Here is a 16,918-nt window from a genome sequence, read left to right as displayed (position 1 = left end):
TTTTTTTTTCTTTTCAAATGAATCAAACTTCAGTGAAGTATTATTAGAAATGAAAATGGCTGTTTTTCTTTGTTGTGAAACAAGAAAACATACTTTTCATTCTTTCTTTCTTTTTTCCTGTCACACAGCAAATGTTTGTATTGTTGGAAGCGATCTGCTTTATTGATGAAGCATTTATTTACCCATTTCTCAGCCCACTGCTTCTGCTTTAAAAAGCTACATTGCAATGAGATGGGTATTTGTTTCGTTTAAGTTTCTAATCTTTTATTCCAACTTGAGAATCATTGGAAAAACATAGACCTCCAGCATATACCGCACAAAAGATGGATGTGGCTATGGTGATGTCATGAGGAGCGGCGAGTGTGCAACTCTGCGCTCACTGACTTGTCAATCGTAAGTCATTATCCAGTGAGCGAACTGTGGCTAATCCTCCAAACGGAAAATTATGGCCAAGATTTGCAAAACAGTCTTACTTTTTTTTTATTCACTATGACCTGAAATTAGTGACTGAGTCAGAGGTCAGACAGAGGTCAAGTCAGAAAACAATTTTGTCATAGACTTCTATAGGGCTGGAATTCTTTCTGCAATCGCAGCTATTGCCATCTGCTGGCGTACAGATGAAATGCAGGTTTAAGGCACTTCGGATCTGGAAGCTACGTCCTTATTTTATACTTTCTGTGGTCTACAGTTACAGTTGATTTGATTAAATTAAATTAATGTGAGGATTCACCTTTAGAAAATGATTAAAGTTATTACCTCTCAGGTAAGTGTTGCGATTTGTGCCACAGCTGTGACCCACTGGAGTTGTAGTTTACATCTTCTTTATGTGTTACCATCTTATTTAAAGAACAAAGGGGACAAAGTGGGTCTGTCCCCCGCTGTGTTTAGAACAAATGCCAAGGCTTACAAGTCTATTTCTAAAAAATTTAAACAACACTATATCTTATTAATTCCTCAGTTTTTGTTCCCAAAATGTTTTTGAGACTTTTTGCTTCACAAGGAAAATTGTGTTTGCTTCATAGTAAGATAAGTGGTAAGATGTTGGGTAATGTTTTCAGAGCTTTTGAGGATTGTTTGCTAATTTACCAGCTAATTACATTACAGTAATGTAAAGTTGAAATGTGATTCCCTAAAAAAAATCACTAAACGTAGATAAAAGTGATGTTTTTGGTTTAAATATATGTATTTTTTTAATGTGACTAAGTATATTTTTTTTCTCCTGCTAATTCTACCTCTGTTCATTCTTTCTCCTACCCACTGAACACATTTTAAGTAAAAAACAAAACAAAACAAAAACAACAAAAAACCCCATATTGCTTTAGGCCCTGAGAGGTGGAGGGCGAGATGAGACACAACAGGAAGAAAAGAATAGTTTTTTGATTAAATTTGGTTGAGGTCCAGAATAAAGTGTGGGTGTGAGTGTGTGCATATACCTTAGGTAGCACCATACCCACAGAACAAAAACTCGCTATGCTGTTGCCTACCACAATTAATGTGTGAGTGAAACACTGGGCAAACAGAGGGGGGGGGTGGTATTTGCATTTGATTACATTCCTCACATTGTAAAAGAGGCCGGCTGCTGAGATACTGCAAGGCCCTAAGAGATGGAGTTTGGCTGGAGCTAATGGGGCACTGCAGATTCCAGGGGACCTCAGAAGTCCTTTCATCTCCCATTTTGATGAGACCCTCTGAGAAAGAGGAGTGTTTCGAAAGGTTAATTCAACTCGACTCGATTCAATTCAGTTTTATTTGAACTGAATCAAATTCATGTAGAGGTTCAAAGAGCTTCACAGGCATAAAAACATTAAGAGCTTTGCTTTCCAGTGGCTTTCACACACATATTAGCAGTACAGAGTATTATGATATACGCTAGTCATACAAGGGCGCTGTGGAATGTGAAATTGTGGGCATTTGAAGTTTGGCAATGGCAAAAATGTGTTTTTTATGCAGGTTAGTTCTAAAATAACCGGGCCAGGTTGAGGGCGGTTTTCTCGTAGTCTGTATCATGACAGACATTATGTCAATTTAAGTAATCAGTTTTCACAGCAATATATATTACATAAAATATATAGCTAGCAAGTGGAAAGGTGAGACAACGGGGAAAGGAAGCTGAGTTGGGATTCTCAGTGACCAGGTGATTGTATGACTCGGAGGGAGCAGCCTTAGCTAAAGCCAAAGCTTGCACGTCGGGGACATGCATCAGCTTTCCCCCAGCTCTAGTTTCTTTCTAGACCCTGGAAGAGAAATTAAACCAAGTACTGATGTTTGAGCATTTAGTGTGCACTCTACTTTTTAAAGTAAATTGATATTTTTGCCTTCTATTCAGTTTGTAAACATTGAATAAAGGAAGTCTGTTTTACACTCATAACCTTCTAAGATTTGAAGTTAAGCTTGTGCATTTATATTACCTTACCTTTAGTCATTCTGAGTGCTTTATTTTTCTAACCCAAGAGTGGTTTAAGACTGAGGTGAGCATGTTGATTTTCCAAGCTGTAGTGTGAATACGAATGTGGGCTGCTGCAAAGAGGACGATTTTTTTTTTTTCGCCCTCAGGTCTGTATTACACCCACATCCACCTAGGAGCGAACCATCTGCGTGTCCCTGATGGCATGCTGGCACTTTGGCTGTCTGGGTGTGGGTCAGCAAAGAGGGACAGGGACACGAACAGCAGGATCTGCATTGCCCTAGTCTCTGCCTGTTTCTTCTCTCGCCACCCTGCAGTTTGCTGCAGTTTCCTCGGTGCCCAGGCTATTTGTGCCATGGTAACTGTGCCAGCCTGCCAGCTCAGACACAGATTCCACCTCTCGTCTCCCTCTTTGCCAGCATGATGACTCAGCAGCTCCTGCAGGGCTTCAGCCTCCTCCCTCCTCAACCTCGGTGATACACCATGCTCATCAGACAAAGTAGTGTTTTGTCATCCTCCTCTTTAGCTGACCTGAATACAAAACAGACCCAAATAATAAAGCGTCCAACTAGATTAATATGTGTCTTGTATCACTTTTAAAATGTCAGCTATAAATTATTGTGGCAATAACATGTTGGCTTTAATCATACTTAATGTCTCGTAAGCAGAAAATTCCTCAAATGGTTAAAATCACAGCTGCCTACAGTGGGAGAAATAATTATTTAATCCTCTGCTGATTTGCATTACAAATCACATTGATTTACATGTCATTGAGTGAAATAAGTATTTGATCCCCCAACCAAAACATTAATTAGTACTTGGTGGAGAAACCTTTGTGGGCAAGCACAGGAGTATGATGTTTCTAGTAGTCGGCCACCAGGTTTTGCACACGTTTTAAAACGGATTTTACAGAAACTCACAAAATCCTTTAGGTTTCTTGGTTACCACTTGGTAACTCAAAGTTTCAGCTCCTTCCACAGACTTTCTAGAGGATTGAAGTCTGGAGACTGGCTAGGCCATTCCCTGACCTTAACAAGCGTATTCTTTAACCAGTCCTTTGTTGACTTGGTTGTATGTTATGGGGTCATTGGAAGACCCATCCATGACCCATCTTCAGTGTTCTGGCTGACGGAATGAGGTTCTCGTCCCAACTTTTATTGTAGCTTTTTTGTGTCTATATGCCCCGTGACGTTTTGAACTTGTCTTGTAACCTTAGCAGTAAAACAGCCCCAAAACATAATGTTTCCACATGTTGTATCTGTGAAGGTTCTCAGTCATCCAGGTCATCGTAGTCTAAGGAGCTTGGAAAGAAAAGTGTCTGGATTTCTTGAAGTTGCTTGAAGACGTTTCACGTCTTATCCGAGAAGTCCAGACGCTATGCTTTTGTTTCCACTTGTTCTTTGGGTCATACTCGGCATTTCTCTTCCTCCAAACATGGCGGGTAGAAAGCTTGATTTTTGGTTTCATTTGACCACAGCACTTTCTCCCAAGCATCTCCGAATCATTTAGACCTTTCTTGGCAAACGTAAGATGGTGATGCTGAAAGACTTTTGTCCCTGTTACAACTTAGTGTGTCCTAATATTAATTTTTGGGTTTTCCGCCACCTTACTCTTGATTATCCTCACCCCATGAGTCAAGATCTTGCATGGAGCTTAAGATCCAGGCTGATTGGTGGTCATTTTATATTATTTATTATATTTCATTCATAATTGCACCAAGGGTTTGTCACCTTCTCACCAAAGTTTTTGCATTTGTTCTGGTAGCCCATTCTAGCCTTTGGACAGCTCTTTGGGCTTGTCCACAGTGATGGAGAGGTTGGAATGAAAGAAATTTTTGCTGTTGATAGATGTGCTTTATACACATCAGGACATGAGATCAGGAGTGTCTGTAGTTGATGGATTGTAATTTGTGTGCCACATGTGTGAAACCAGAATCTGTGGCGGCCAGAATTCTGGCTCGATTGTAGGGGATCAAATACTTACTGCATTTAATAACATGCAAATCAATTTTATAATTTTTTTTTGTAATGGGTTTTTTTCTTGATTTTTTTTGGCTGACATTCAGTCTCTCTCCATTAAAAAGAAACTACAAAAAAAATTAGAGACTGTTAATTTCTTTGTAAGTGCGCAAAATTACAAATTCAGCAGGTGATCAAATAATTATATTCCCCACTATGCATGCCTTTTGGTCCAGTTGCACCAGTAACAGCATGTGAGTAGCATGTTTAATTATCTCTATCTAATCACTTTAAGCTCCGCTCAACTTCTTAGAGTAATGCTTATCAAGATGGCCCTCTGGAGTGAGATCACTGGAAAGAGTCTGGGAAGGAATTGTGGCATCATAAAATGGCAGCGGCGACATGCAGGATCACTTTCAAGTTTTTCTAGTAGTGCTTGGCAGCAGTCTACCCTAACATACTTCTCGCTGAGCCATGTCTATTTCAGGTGTTTATCTTAGATTGTACACACAAGGGCTTGTTTGTGTTAAGCTAAATGTTGGTACCTAAGCAGAGAATCTGAAGCCCTCGTAAAGAACGTCTTTGGTGGAAAAAGTATTTCTATTCTGTACTTTACTGAAAGAAGGAACGTCTCCTCCATTTAGAATGACTGTATTACCACCTGAATGTGCCTCAGAAAATGAAATGCAAAGTTACTGTATAACGAAAGTACAAGCAGCTCAACCTTTTCTTTGTAGCATACTTGAGTCAAATTTTACCACTGGAACAGAGGAGCTCAGAGCATAATAACTGGCATCCAATGCAAACTGACATTTCACTTTCAAGGAAGGCAAAGAGAAGGAATGCACATATAACATTATTTTCCTCAAAGTATTTTAATGCATATCAAAATCAGGGCAGCTTTCTCAAGCTCGTAGCATTTCCCTCTGCCTTATAGTATTGTAAGGCTTATTACAATATTGGCTCCAACCACAATAAGCAACTGGGGAAAATATATCTTAAGTTATAATAAGCATGTGGCGTTCATACCAGTTTCCTATTACATCACAACTTCAGAGGACATAGGAAGAGGGAATTAGAAGAAAGATGGGGGTTGAGACAGAGTGGGGGAATGAGAGCACACCCTTGGCAGGATGTCAGCTCTGTGAGCACACACTACACGACGCTGCCAGAGAATTCAATACGCAGGGGTAGAGGGACGCAACACACACACATTCACAGTACGACAAAATTGTCTGCTCAGATCAGTTTTGCAGATGCTAGCTCTGCTTCTTTTCCATCCCTAAGAAAGCCTTCTGAGGTTTCCAATATCATGTCTGGCTCTGTGTTTATGAAGCCCAAGCTGTTAGCTGGGTTTATGATATGCTACCAACTAGCCATGGCCTATTCATAGGTGGGAAACAGTTTACTGTGCTTATGCAACATAAATATTGCTATTAATGCATAAAGTATACTTTGAATTCCTGCATATGCATACTGTACTGTTTGAAACTTGCAGGGACTTCACATTTTAGTCTGAGTTTTTTTTAAAACTCAGACTAAAATATTTGCCGTCTATCCAAGAAGCACACACATACCCAGTGAGTGCCTCGTTCCTTATAGCTCGTTAAAGACAAAGTGTTTGAGTAGGCGAGATGAACTGAGACAGACATAATTTCATTGCCCCGTGGAGGCTGTTTTGGCAGTAAATATAAACAAAAATGCAGCAAATCATTTGCCTGCACTAATTGATGCCATTAAGCAGAGCCTTGTGACATGCTCTACTTAGTTAATTTAGGTTAGTTATTGATCTGTTCAGTGTTTGAGTCAGCATGTTGTGCTTGATGTTGTCTTTTTTGTTTCTTACCAGTCGTATGAGTCAAAATATCAAGATAACGAGGAACACGCATCTGTTTTATTTGGCCTGGGCCTTTAATTTTTATTTTTTTTTGTTGCCTTCTACACCTCTGCTTATCTCTTTGTCCCGTTTCCTCCGGCTTTCTGACTCCATCACAGCTCTGCCTGTCCCCCCGCTTCACCTACCCCACCCTTCCAACAGCATGGCGCCCTTCTTCTCACTGTCCCTCTGGGCGCTGACACTAGACACCTCCTCGTCTCGCTCCCCCCTCAGCCACCTCCCTCCTTTTAGCCTAACTGATCGTTGCGGCCCACCGTGACCCACATCTCTCTCGCACGCTCGCCCCGTTCTCTGCCCTTCTCTGACCCACTGTCCCCGAGTTGCCCCTGGGCCGTTCCTCCCTTGCCTCCTCGTGCCCGCCTGCCCCGTGCTCTTCATATCTCCGTTGCTGTTCCCCTCTCCTCTCCGGTCCAAAGGGAGCAGACAGAGCTCCTGATTATCTCTGTGTGGCAGCCTCTGTTTTGTGCTCTGATTAAAGGAGCAGCATGTGGTCTGTGTGTGAGCGGCCTGTGCAGACGCCGCCGTTGGCCTAATGCTAACATTACGTGCTTAATCATTTATGTCTGGGAGACGGGCACAAAAGCTTGGAGGGGTTGGGGTACTTATCAGCGGCGCAGATGCACTGAGGCGCAAACGCACATGGTGCCAAGAAAACGTTCCCGGTGTTTGGTATAGCATAAACGGGGCACGCTCTAAGCTACGTGTATGCTCAACACTTGCATATCAGCTTTATAAAATGGTTGTTTTGGAGTTTGCAGTGTGAGATAAACAGGTGAACTGTGACAAAAAAAATCTGTCCAAAATGGAAAAAGCCCTACTACTGCACAGCGTATGTGACGGTTCCTACAAATGCATTAAATATTGAACGATTAGACTGTCACCAGGTCTCTAAACGATAGTATTCGGGCACCCACACTGTCCTCCTCTCTTTCTCCTCCTCCTCCTCCTCTTCATGTCTGTCTGCTCCTCTCCCCTCACTGCCAAGCAGCCTGTCCCTCCAACACGCGCACACACACACACACACAAACTCACACACTCACGCACCGAGGCAGCCAATAGGAGAGCACCAGTCTCCCCATTGCTTGCCACTCAATGCCTTGTTGCCAGGACAACAGGAAGGCATGAGACCCACTTTACTTGAGCATTTTAAACTTGGTGTTGACTTTTCCCCCCTGAAAACAAGAAAAGGTCTCCCTCTGTAAAATCACTCACTCTAATATTCCTACCTCGATGGGGAAATCCTGCCATTTTCAGTCCGTCTTATGAAGTAGTCCTCTGAAAGGAATTTTCACAAAGATATCACCAGTGTGCTGATACAGAAAGATAAAAATCACAATTTCATAGTTGGAGTGCCATGTTCATTTTGTTTTTGTTTTCATTTTTTCCCTCCCCCTCTCCAGGTCTACAATGACGAGTGTGGACATGTTTCTGTTAGTTGTGATCCCACTGGTCCTCCCCTGTTCAAGCTTAGAAGGTAAGTCTCTAATAATAAACCAAAAGGCTGCTTTTTACGTCAGGCCTGAACAGGAGCGGTATCGAAAGGGATGGAAAGTTCCTGTCGACAAAACCAGACAGGATCCAATTCGGTGTAGTGTCCGTGCTAGATATCCAGAGAATAAACAATATGTACAGTGCTTGAAAAGTTGTGTTATGGACATCTGAAACACCCCCTCCTCCTGTGAGCTAATTAAAATACGCAGTGTTACTTCTGTTTCTTTCACCTTCCCCCCTCAAGTTTGTTGCATGCATAGAACAAAATTCATGCTGCCCCCTGTTTCACCACCCCTCCTCAGTCTGTCTGCCTTTCATCTGCTGTCTGTCAGTGTTATTTTAAACTACGGCAGTGGCAGCGGATTACAGTAGAATTTTTTCTTTATTCTGGCAAGCAAAACTTTCTCCCTACATCTTCAGTATGTATTATCGCTACATGCAAACAAGTAGCGAGCATTGATCATTTATTGTGATTGAACATGAAGGGTCATATTTCTGCCCTCATCTACTGTGGGACCTCTGTCTTCTCAGAAATAAATCCTGATTTTCTAATTGTTTCCTCTTGCAGGTGAGGGCGGTGTGAGAAATGAATGTTTATGTGACGGATCATCCTGCAGCAGTGGGGACCGATGCTTTGGCCAGGAGTGCTTCAGCTCTCTCGCGGTGATAAACGGGACATCGGTCGTTCGTAAAGGCTGCATTTTGGGGGACGAAGACCGATCCTTGAGCTGCAGATCCACACCAACTCCTCAGCTGGTGGTGAAGTGCTGCTATGGGCATTTGTGTAATATGAACATCTCCCTTAACTTCCCACTAAAAGGTGAGGCATTTGCAAAGAGAATTTTGAAGTTGTCCTGCTTTAAACTCTGCAGAACTTTGTGAAATCGAATTTCAGGACAACCTTTTCAACAGATTTGGAAGTTGTCTGTGGTAGCTGACTCCTTAGCCCCTTTTTTCAATTACTACCTACTCAACTCGGCTTGACTGGTTTTCCATTACAATCCAGTACTACCTAATGCGTGTTGTTGTCATCATAGCAACATGTCCGATAGACCTGCTGCTCCGTCTTGGCTGGCTTGTCTTGACCTGGCTTTTCGTCAGACTCGGGGATCATGGCATCGTTTTTTTGTAGCCATTTCCCTCATTGCCAGGTTTCAAAAATGGTGGTTTTAATTTTCGTAAACAGCGCTTTCGTGACTCATCAAGTGACGCTACCGACCAGCCAAGTCAGTCTCACAACGTCACATTTTAGTACCACCTCGGATTGCTTGGAACCCTGACTGATCAGGTACTAAAAAAGCACCTGGTACCAGGTACTATGACCCAATGGAAAACCTTAAAAACCATGGTGAACCGTGCCGAGTTGATTCAAGTAGGTACTAATGAAAAGAGGGCTCTTGCTAACAGCTGTACTGGTGGAATTCACAGATGGAAACCCAGACGAGAAGTGTTTGGACTGTAACACCACTTTTTTTCCTCTGAACTGGCAACAGTTGACAATGGATGCATTGTGTTTTGGAATTTGGGTCCATTCATCCCATTCTCATGATCCAGCAAAACAACATTTTGGGCATAACTCAAGAATTCGTACACTAATCATGAAAACACACTTCATAAATACCTAATAGGATAAAATAATCAACAAGCAATCGTGCAGGACACAAGATCTTGTGTGCTGTTTCTAGGTTGTAGCTTTTTTTTTTTTTTTGCAGCAATGTGTATATCTGCAGCACTGCCTGCTGTCATGACTACAACTTTGTTTTCTAACATAATCAGCTTTCTGTGCTATGCCTGCAAACACATACAAAGAATTTTACCTAGAATATGATAGTCTCAGAACAGAAAAAGAAAAAGCTCAGCAAGGTCGAGTCAGATCTCTTGTATTCATCTTTCTCAATACTGTAACTCAGAAAAATGTGCTCAAGTTGTGTATTTCTTTATACATCAAATGCCACTCTTTATCCTAGACCCTCGACTTGACTGGCAATAAACACCCTTTGGTGCATAAAATGTAAACATGCATTTAAACTGAAATTTATTAAGTTATACAAGTGCAAAGTTGTAACTCTTGTTTGTTGTTCAAGCTCTGTGCTTCAGCACATTCAATTTCAAGTAAGCTAATGGACTCTGTTAAAGTCTGTTTAATTTCCAGTAGCTTTATGCTATTATTATTAGAGCCGTGTGTGAGATGCAAACCTGTGTGTGAAATTATTCTACAGTATAGCTGCTTAGTTGTTGTGTGCTTTTACAGTTGATAATGACAATGTATTTAAAATCGCAAGCTAGAAAATCAATTGATCTGTCCCATGAACCATGTGCGTGCTTGTCAACAACTAAAATCAAAGATTTAAATAATCTTTTCTGGTCTGTTTGAGTAGGCCTCCTGAATAAGTGTTGTTTCAACAAAATAGTAAAATTTGTTTTATATCAGGAGATGCTAGATTCAAACAGGCAAAACATTTTCTGCTCTCTTTGGTGAATGTCCAGCAAATGGATCTTTTCAACGTGCATGATTCTGATGTGAGTGAATGCCTTTTAATTTAATGGGTTGCTAATGGTATTGGTCTAATGGGTTTCCCCACATATCTATTTCCTCTTATCAGATGTACAACTGTCTGCTGGCAGACCAGTCCTCAGAGACCAAGAGTGTGTATGCGAGGGCGGTGTGTGCGAGCATGGCCATCGCTGCACAGGCCAGCACTGTTTCTCCGCTCTGAAGATGATTGATGGGGCAGCCGTCCAACAGAAGGGCTGCCTGAGGGACGACGAGGAGGGCAAAGCCACCTGTGCCATGCCACCCTCATCGGCCCATGTTGTCAAGTGCTGCCAGGGCCATCTGTGTAACATGAACGTCACTGTGCAAGCCCCAGGGAAAGGTGACTTTGTACACATTGTACAGATTTCTGTTGGCTGCTGTTCCTTCGCGGGCCTTGTGTAACTTAGGATTGTGCAAAAGTTTCATGGATGATTGGGGGGGTTTTTTAACCAAAAGATAATCTTAATTCATTGCATTTTTTAAAAAGTTTTCTTTCTGAATCTTTTGCAGGTACAGTAGTCCAGAGTAAGTCCCTGAGCAAAGAGGAGCATGAGTGCGTGTGCGAGGGTGGTTCATGTGGAACACAGAATCGCTGCTTGGGCTACCAGTGTTTCTCATCTCTGACAGTCAGTGGTGGCATCATAATGTCCCAAAAAGGCTGCTTTAAGGTCTTAGAACAGAGCACGATGACCTGCAAGACCCCGCCTTCCACAGACCAGATAGTTGACTGCTGCCAGGGACACCTGTGTAATATGAACATAACTGTGGAGCTCCCTGTCAAAGGTACAGCACAATGCTACCCAGAATGCATCACATATCAGATTGTCCAAGATTTGCAAGAACTCTGCTTTCAGTGTTGAACTCTGAACTCTTTTTCCTTTTTTATCAAAAAGGAAAAGTACTACCTAGATGTCTCATATTCAGAGAAGGAGTAGCCGTATGGTTGGTTTATGCTACGGTTTACACTAAGCAACACACATTCACATTCTCCATCATCCTCTACTGAGATGGCTTCAGCTTCAGCTGTGAAATTACCTGCCATGGCTGTTCTGGACTGTTTCTGTTGGCTTGAGTTACACGTCCATGTGGTCACACTCCTGGCATGTCATGAAACAGAAAAAAAGGGGAGACAGTGGGCAACTGGAGGGAGGTTTTGAATATTATTTAGTCATGGTCCACTTCTCTTCTTTTCTCTCAGTGGCTGTCAGGGCTGGCTGACAAGAGCCCAGAGGGTGAAGCCACCTGGGATTGAAAGAGTCAGGCATCGATACACAGAGCTTTTGTCCTTTTTTATTTCTTTCACCTGTACCTTAGCCTTGACAGTCATGCATTTGATACTACGGCCTACATGACGCATTTAGATCTAATATGCCTTAATCTTATCATCTTGGTTGTGCATTGAAGGGATAGATCAGTTGTGAAAATGATTACATTGTATCCAGCACTTTCCACAAATGGTTAAAATACATATTTACAGTTTATTAATGTCAGTTCATTCTGTATTGTACTAGTAGTACATAGTATTACGCTAATGCTGTTTTGTTATTGAATTTTAGTTTTTCTCAAAAATATCCAAATTTAAGCCCAAAAATTTGAAAAAAGTCTAAATAAATGGGAGTTGGTTTCAAAGCTGCCCCACACAGAACATCTTGAGTTTAAAACAAATAAGTGAGGTGATGCATCCCCATCTGTAAAAGCCCACATCTGACCACATTTCGGTGATACCATCCAGCAATACATATACCATATACCGCTACTACCATACCATATGCATGGCATGCATACTTTCCTATATTGCAATCTTCTGTCTTTTGAATTCTCACAAATGCAGATAATCATGAAAAAAAAAAATTTTTATGTAACATTTGGCAGCTGAATGCATTTCGCCATGTGTGTTTGATTCAAATATAGTGAGCCCCTAGAAAGTGTTGCTAGTTATGTGTATTTGGAAGAAGGAGTTCATTATGCAAGTTGAGAAAAGGGGATCATTGTCAGTGCTGGAAGCAGAGCCGAGCAGTCTTTTTCCTTGGAATGTTTGGAAAGTGTGAATGGTGGTCAGTTCCTCAGGATGGCCTCTGCTGACTTGATGAGCTCTACTATGTGTGCATATGAGTGAACACTCTTGTCTGTGGATATTCTTTTATGCACCTTCACACCCACCCCGACTTGTTTCTTCAGGAAGCCTGCAGAGTGCTGCAATCCTCTGTTTTGTGTATGGTTGAATCCTCAACCTGTGTGGTCCAAGACCGCTCCCTCATTGTGTCTGATCCTGACGCTCAATGAACACTCTCCAGTGTCATTTACTGCAAGCGACCGATACAAACTCTAGATTTAAAAAAAAAAGAAAAGAGAAGCTAGATTTAATTTGATTATGTTCTAAAACCATCTAACGGGATGTAAATTTTTTCTGTCCCCTTAACAGCTGATGAGCAATCCAGCTACAGTGTGACCACACTAGCTGTTGTCATCGTGGCACCCATCATTGTCCTCATCATCCTCTCTGCTGTCGCTATCCTGGTGTTCAGACGGATCCACCACAACCAAATGGAGAGGCTAACCTCCCGAGATGCTGAATATGGAACTATTGATGGCCTTATAGCTTCTAATGTGGGGGAGAGCACTCTAGCGGTGAGTAGTCGATGGCACAAAGGTGGCTACCTTCATAACGCACCTGAAAAACCAATTTTATTAGCAGCTCAAGGAATAGTATAATGCACTAGTTTGTTTGATATAAAGCCTAATCAAATTCCAGTCTTTTATTTGCACCCATTACTTTCCCTTTGTATGATGCCAGGTATGATGCACAGTTTCTACTGCAGACTTGCACTGTAACAGAGATCCAATAACAGAGATGTGTGATTCCTATCCTCTAATTATGTGTTGTATTACCTTGAGGGGTTCCTGTGATGATTTTTAAACACTGTTGGATTAGTGGGGACTTTTACCTTCTCTTTGTACGCATTTCCACTATTTACAGGATAAAAGAGTTGCATCAGCTTCATAAACAGAATTCAATCTTGTGATTAAGCCGTGATGCGATGGCACTGCAATTATAGTCTCCTTCTCCTGCCATGAGTTAAACCTGTAAAACTCCCATGTTTGCCATTTGATAAAAAAGTACTCATGTTTTTAGTAATTTGAATGAAATTATAGCTTGATAGTGTCTAAACATAGCCTTATGTAGTTTCCGCTTTAAGTATGCAAGAGTGGTGTTAAGTTCCTTATCATAGAGCAGGAGTAATCCTCTGTGCGGATGTCTAGTGGACATGCAAAAAGTGAGGACAACTACTCATCTGTGGTGTCCGCAGCTGTCAGCATGCATGTCTGCAAGTGTGTGTCATCCCAGCCTTGGTTTACTGGCTGTTTGGGTCGATTTGAGCTAGATCAGTCTCCGGATATGGTTAAATTGAACTGTGCAGACTGTTGCTCTGGACTTTCTTTCTTACTTTTAAGAACCGTTTGTTCTCGAGGAAAGAAAAGTTAAAGCAGTTGTACACTAGATGCATATGTATGAATTTTGTGGCTGAATGTGTGGGTGGTGCCATTGCTCCTCCCAGTTTTTTTCCCCCAGTCGGTTAGAGGGAATGTCTTTTGCTATTTCTTTTCTCTCCACTCATGCATGGATTGTGAGTTTTCTGCGGTTTTGAAGCCCGCTAAACTAATCCAGAATTTAGGTGGAGTCCTGTGGTTAGCATTTAGTCTGAAAGACAACCCAGCACATTCATTGGCTCACACACTGTGTAATCATGTTCAGCATAAACTGAGTCCAATTGGTGCCTTAACAAAATACTTGGTTGTTACCGTGCGTTTTACCATTCAGTAATCTTTCAAGAGTTGTTCTCTTTTGATAAACATGTCTAAACTTGTGGTCTAAACTTTTGAAATTCCAGATTATCTGATTTATTTTTGCAGCACCACGAGAAAGATTATTATGAACAATGGCATGCTTGTGAAAAGTGTTTGTCCCTCGGTAGCTGCTGCCTAGACTTGCTCTCTGGTTCTAATGATATTGCAACGTACTGATCACATTCTGCTGCTTAACAGCCCGGCCCAAAGATGCACTCCTAAAAACAATCCTCCTGCACCAAAGAGAGGGGTTTAAACTCTCTACAGAGCAACTCATCATTCATTTTACGGCCTCTGCCTTGCATTCCTGTGTTGTGATTCCAAATTGTCTCTCAGGCAGCTCTTGCATTATGCATTTGTTTATCTGAGGCATCACTCCCCTCTATTTTCAATCCTCATTCTCCCCTCCTAGTTAGTCATTTGTTTTGCTCAGCTGCTGCTGACTATGTTGCTGTGCACTGCCCTCCTGTGTTAGCGCTGGGATGCTGCACGTCTTGCAGATGAGATAAAAATAAAAGGCTTAGCAGCATTGCGCCTGTTTTGGAGTCTGGCCCTTGGATTAGATAAAATCTTCAGCACCCACACCAGTCACCAGGGAGGGGGTGGTACTTCTGTTATTTACTCAGCAGGGGGCACTCTGCAACACTAGCACAGAAACACACACACACCCACCCACACACATTATCTTGGTACACACAGCTTGGCCCCCTCCATCCCATGTGGGTGCCACATCAAAGACAGCCTGCTTGTTATTAATCTCCATCGGAGTCCCAGATGCTCCATATTTCACCATTTTTAGGCTTGAGCCACAGGATTCTTTTGGGACTGAGCTTTTCATTCATATAGATCACATGCAAATTTATCCACAGACGCACAAATAAATTCATAAGCTCTTTTTCTCAATTTAATTTTTTTTTCTCTTTCCCAGGATTTGCTAGATCATTCCTGCACTTCAGGAAGTGGCTCAGGACTCCCTTTCCTTGTTCAGAGAACTGTTGCACGACAAATCACACTAAATGAGTGTGTGGGTAGGTGTCCTGTCAAAAGCTGTATTCCTATTTGCAATAGCACAGTTGGGGAAACAAAACATCTGCCTCCTCTTTTCATTTTAAGGTGACACGGTAACTGAGCAGACTAAACGTCCTCCAAAGAAATGTTGAGATGTAAAGGGTACTCCATCACTCAGATTAAGCATAGGGGCAACTTTACAGCTTTGGCAGCACAGATTGTGACGCGACAGACCTGCAGCCATGTATATTGCGTGCTTATATACCGACCAGCAACAACATTAAAAGCACTGATTTGTGAGGTAAATAACATTGCTGCTCTCGTCAGAAATTTGCTGGGAAAACACAGTTCCTGGCATTCATTTGGATGTTACTTTGACACTTACCACCCACTTAAATATTGTTCTTGAGCACCCCCAACTGGGAATCAACACTCACGAAAAGCAGCATCCTCCTCCTGCAGCATAGTCTGCCTCACCACAGTTTAAACTGCAGAAACCGACAGAGTCCAAAGTGCTACCCTGCTTTTAAACTTTCTAGAACCCAGTATAATCGAGCATCTATAAGAGCAGTCTTGTCAAGAAGGCCCACCCTGCAACCAACAGGAACCAGAGGTTATAGTGCTAATGTCCCAGTGCCCAACAACACAAGACACCCTGAAAGCCTCTGGTCTTAATTTTGTTGTCGATGGGTGTATACCAGATTACAGTACTTTAGAATCTCATGTTTGATATATGAGATTCATCCATATATTAAGGTAGAGCTGATCATTAATATAGCCAGTACAGTAATTTACAACATTTCATGTAGTATTTTACAGTCTGATAAGTCTACAAATAGAAGTTCTTGGTTCATATTTAACTTTTCATGTCTTGAAAAAGGTGTAAGACTAAAAAGTCCTGTGTGAGCATTCAAAACATGAAATTCAGGAACTTCCAAATCTTCAGATAAATCATCAAGAGAATAAAAATATGAATTTGAAATTGGTTGCAAAACAGACGAGCAGTGTGAGCTTATCGTGAAAGTGGGCCAGAGTGAATGTGCAACAGTTCAGCAGTGAAGTCCCCAGAGCCACAATTGCAATTCAGTCTTGAGATTGTTTTATGATAAGTGTCAGTGACAATGCTGGCAGTCAGCATATTTTCAGGAAAACAAATTGCCACAATGTGTTGTGGCAATTTGTTTTTATGAAAAGGTACTCATGTTGAAAGTCACTTGTGTTGAAATGACTTCCCTAACCCTGCGTCACTCTAAACCATTTTTTTTATTACAGTTATGACTATATTAATTGGTTTTTGGCCACTGGGGGGCAGTATAATAAGCTGTCAAATATAGTAAGCCTACAAAGTTATGGCTACTAATAAAATATAAATATAAATAATTTAAGGACATTAGCATTCAAAGTACACTTTCTTTTTTTGCCCTGATACATATTATTTCAAATAATCACTTTCCCTTTAGGTTATCTTGTTTACGATCTTTTAACAGGTACTTGTTTGTAGCTGTTTAATATTACACTATCCATTCAGTATCTTGATAAGTTAAAAAGCTGCAGAGATGTTTATGCTATAACAAATATAATGAATCTTCATTGTTGCCACAAAAATGATTAGTGCAGGTTTGAATGTTACACACAAAGGAGTCCATCAAGTGTGCTCGTAGTAAATTTGGTGGAATATGAACAAACTGTGTGTGTGTGTGTGTGTGTGTGTGTGTGTGTGTGTGTGTGTGTGCGTCAGTGTGTGTGTGTGTGTGTACCGATTCATAATTTTTCTTTTT

The 16,918-nt window shown here is 41.5% G+C and overlaps 1 protein-coding gene across 3 annotated transcripts in view; it reads left to right on the top strand.

Moving 5' to 3' along the window:
- The window catches only part of LOC102211727 (uncharacterized), a 21,546-nt gene extending 5,262 nt beyond the window's left edge, over positions 1–16,284 (top strand). For all 3 annotated transcript variants that reach the window (XM_013908350.1, XM_013908351.1, XM_013908349.1), the window contains exons 3-8: positions 7,660–7,733; positions 8,319–8,570; positions 10,354–10,626; positions 10,797–11,069; positions 12,709–12,914; positions 15,061–16,284. In XM_013908350.1, the coding sequence (XP_013763804.1) occupies positions 7,667–7,733; positions 8,319–8,570; positions 10,354–10,626; positions 10,797–11,069; positions 12,709–12,914; positions 15,061–15,249 (1,260 nt within the window). In that variant the 5' untranslated portion in view covers positions 7,660–7,666 and the 3' untranslated portion in view covers positions 15,250–16,284. The remainder of the gene's footprint in view (positions 1–7,659; positions 7,734–8,318; positions 8,571–10,353; positions 10,627–10,796; positions 11,070–12,708; positions 12,915–15,060) is intronic.
- The last annotated feature ends 634 nt before the right edge of the window (positions 16,285–16,918 follow it).

Source organism: Pundamilia nyererei, unplaced genomic scaffold (assembly GCF_000239375.1).
Source record: "Pundamilia nyererei isolate P.nyererei 1_Seehausen unplaced genomic scaffold, PunNye1.0 scaffold00009, whole genome shotgun sequence".
Classification (NCBI taxonomy): domain Eukaryota; kingdom Metazoa; phylum Chordata; class Actinopteri; order Cichliformes; family Cichlidae; genus Pundamilia; species Pundamilia nyererei.
Note: the sequence above shows the minus strand (reverse complement) of the source record. Positions and strands in the feature narration are given on the sequence as shown.